The 3,094-nt window shown below is 66.2% G+C and overlaps 2 protein-coding genes across 2 annotated transcripts in view; both read right to left on the reverse strand.

Annotated features, from left to right (window-relative positions):
• Window positions 1–1,202: 1,202 nt before the first annotated feature.
• On the reverse strand, window positions 1,203–2,380 carry EMIHUDRAFT_451690 (hypothetical protein; the record flags this gene model as incomplete). The annotated part of the gene is made up of 3 exons (XM_005768113.1): window positions 1,203–1,556; window positions 1,943–2,063; window positions 2,334–2,380. 3 exons carry the CDS (start codon window positions 2,378–2,380, stop codon window positions 1,203–1,205), a joined length of 522 nt encoding a protein of 173 aa, XP_005768170.1.
• Window positions 2,381–2,808: 428 nt separating this feature from the next.
• The window catches only part of EMIHUDRAFT_211376 (hypothetical protein), a gene marked incomplete at both ends in the record, with an annotated part of 2,340 nt that continues 2,054 nt past the window's right edge, over window positions 2,809–3,094 (reverse strand). Inside the window, one exon of the mRNA XM_005768114.1 lies at window positions 2,809–2,950. Within this exon, the coding sequence (XP_005768171.1) occupies window positions 2,809–2,950 (142 nt within the window). The remainder of the gene's footprint in view (window positions 2,951–3,094) is intronic.

Genomic DNA, 3,094 nt, shown 5'->3' on the forward strand with positions numbered 1-3,094 from the left:
GGGGGGCACTCGCCCCCCGGCTCCTTTTGCCCACACCTTAACCTGGGGCCCCGCCCCCCCCCCCCCCCTCCCCCCCTAGGCCACGCCCGCCAAGATCGACTGCATCACAGTCGTCTCCTGCTCCTCCCTGCCCTCCCTGCCCGCCCGCACACCCACAGCTCCCCACGCTCACCCCCTCTCCGCTGCCCGCGCGACTCATGACCCCGCCCCGGCCGCGTGCACAGACGTCGATGGAGGCGGTCTCGGTCGAGGCTTCCGCCGCGCCCGTCTCCATCGTCCTCCCGCAGACGCAGCTGGCGGCCCTCGACGCGACGGAGGAGCGCCGTCGTCAAGAACATCGAGGCGCCATCGCACGCCAACCTGGTCGAGATCGGCAAGGCGCTCGAGGCCAACGCCTTCCTGGAGATCCTCTACTCGCGCGACCGCATCTCCCAGGAGGCCATCTCGGCGCACGAGGCGGCGCACGACTCAAGCTCCTCGCCTTCGTCAAGGCCGCCAAGCCGGACGCCGCCACGGCAAACAAGATCTTCGCCCTACTCGATGACCACCACAAGAGGGCGCCCGCCCCCGCCCCCTCCTCGCCCTTACCTGCAGGTCGAGGAGGAGAACAACAAGGTGAACTAGAACGGAAGAGCCGGGCTGGCGCCGGCTGTGGCGGGCCACACACAATGCCCCAGCGCGCCCGCGTGCAGCAGGCGGGCCGGCGGTACATGTCCCGCCACCCTCCGCGCGGCTAGCCGCCGCGCGCCTCGAGGATAGGGGATAGGCGGGACCGCACACATACATACTTTGATGTCGTTGAGCGAGATATACTATAGCCCACTCTCATGTCCCCGATCTTGGTGTGAGTCGGGAAGGGACGGACAGGGAGATCTTTTCACTTTTTTGTTGGGTGTACGAGGTACGCTTTAAGGTAGGTAAGGTAAACTTCTCCACACACACAAGGTGGTGGGGGAAGGGGGGGCGACCCTCGCATCTCCACACCCGGACACGGGCAGGAGCCCCACGGCATTCAAAGTGCAAGCACTGGCCCGGTGCACGTGGGTGAGCAGCCTGCCCCTCCCTCCCGACAAACCAACTCCCGCACACACACAATCGCACTCTGGCCATCGAATGACTCCCACTTCGCACGATCTCGCAGTGGGGTTCCCCACTGCCGGGGGATCCCCACGACACGGCTAGAGCCTACAGCCTAGAGCCTCTCAATCGGACGAGGCGGGCTCCGGGTCGCACGCGGCCGCGTTGAGCGCCGAGATGGCGGTGAGGGTGATGGAGCACGCCTCCTCGTTCTTGCGCAGGGCGTGCAAGCCGCCAAAGGGGAGACTCTTGCCCTCGCCCGGCGCCTTCAGCTTGACCTCCTCCGTCAGCGAGTAGAAGCGGGGCGTGAGCCCGGGGAAAATGCCAAACTCGAAGTAGTCGTCTCCGCCGCCCTCGAAGGCGAGCGGCTGCTTCGTGCTGCAGTTGGAGGTCGCCGTGAAGGAGAAGGTGTACGTCTCGCCCTCCTTCCAGCGCGAGGTCAGCTCGACCGCGTCCGGAGTCGTGTAGGTGAGCGGCTCCTGCGCCGCAACAGAGATGGGGAGATGTGGGGAGATGTGGGGAGATGTGGGGAGATGTGGGGAGATGTGGGGAGATGCTGCAGTCCGCATCTAGGCCTCGAGAGATGGGGAGAGATGGCAGAGAGATGACAGAGAGGGGGGGAGATGCCGCGGTCCGCATCTAGGCGTGCCGCTCCCACGGCCCGTTGATGCGCAGCGTGTCGTACGAGGCCCACAGCCGGGCCTGCGCGCGGCCCGTAGCGAGATTAGCCGAGGGTAGCCGAGAGCAGCCGAGGGTAGCCGAGGGTAGCCGAGAGCAGCCGAGGGTAGCCGAGAGTAGCCGAGGGTAGCCGAGGGTAGCCGAGAGTAGCCGAGGGTAGCCGAGGGCGGGCCTGCGCGGGGCTCACGGCGTCGACCGCGCGAGGCCACGCATTGCCGGCCACGCCGCAATGCCGCGGGGGTTGGCCGTGGCCCTCGCCAACGTACGTCGCGCCCAGCGAGACGAGGAGGGCGAGGAGGAAGCCGGACCTAGGAAGTGTCTAGGAGGTGTCTAGGAAGTGTCTAGGAGGTGTCTAGGAGGTGTCTAGGACACCTCGTCCGCAGGCAGGCCGAGCGTCTCTAGGAAGTGTCTAGGAAGTGTCTAGGAGGTGTCTAGGAGGTGTCTAGGAGGTGTCTAGGAGGGCGAGTGAAGACGAGGGGATGCGGTGAGTAAGGCCGGGGAGCACAGCGGAGGCCGCGTCCTCTCGAGCGCCAGTTGGAAGACACAGACACGCATTCCGCTTCTAGGAGGCCGGGGACATGCCCGCCACGCCCGTGAGCACGGTCGAGTGCGAGCCGCCCACCATCTCGCTCGCCTACGGGACGCGTCCTAGAGGTGTCCTGGACATGTCCTGGACACGTCCTGGACCCGCCCACCATCTCGCTCGCCTACGGGACGTGTCCTAGAGGTGTCCTGGACATGTCCTGGACACGTCCTGGACCCGCCCACCATCTCGCTCGCCTACGGGACGTGTCCTAGAGGTGTCCTGGACATGTCCTGGACCCGTCCTGGACCCGCCCACCATCTCGCTCGCCTGCGGGGAAGGGTCCGAGAAGCTTCAGGGCAAGGGCCGAGAAGCGTGCGAGCCGTGCCCAGCGCATGCAAATCCCAAGTTATCGAGCCGGGGCTAGGGTTCGGTACCGGGCAGGGTAGGGTGTTGACCTCGCCTCGGGCAGAGTGTGTTGAAGAGATCTCGGCTCTCCCTCTCGGCGATAGCTCGGCTCTCTCTCTCGGCTAGACCTCGGGCAGGATGGTGTTGAAGACCATGGCCCCCATCATCCCGCCGCACACGCCCTCGATGAAGGCCTGCGCCGCCTGTGTCCCCCACTCCTCCTGCACGGCGGGGTCGAAGGCGAGCGAGCCGAGAAAGGCGCACCTGGAGGGGGGGATGTGGGGAGATGTGGGGAGATGTGGAGAGAGGCGGGAGAGGTGTGCGGAGCTGAGTCTCGCTGCACATGATTCCGAGGACGAACGCCTCCGGGATGGCGTCGATGAAGCAGGTCAATCATTAATCCTGCTA

The sequence above is a fragment of the Emiliania huxleyi genome (assembly GCF_000372725.1).
Source record: "Emiliania huxleyi CCMP1516 unplaced genomic scaffold EMIHUscaffold_47, whole genome shotgun sequence".
NCBI lineage: Eukaryota > Haptophyta > Isochrysidales > Noelaerhabdaceae > Emiliania > Emiliania huxleyi.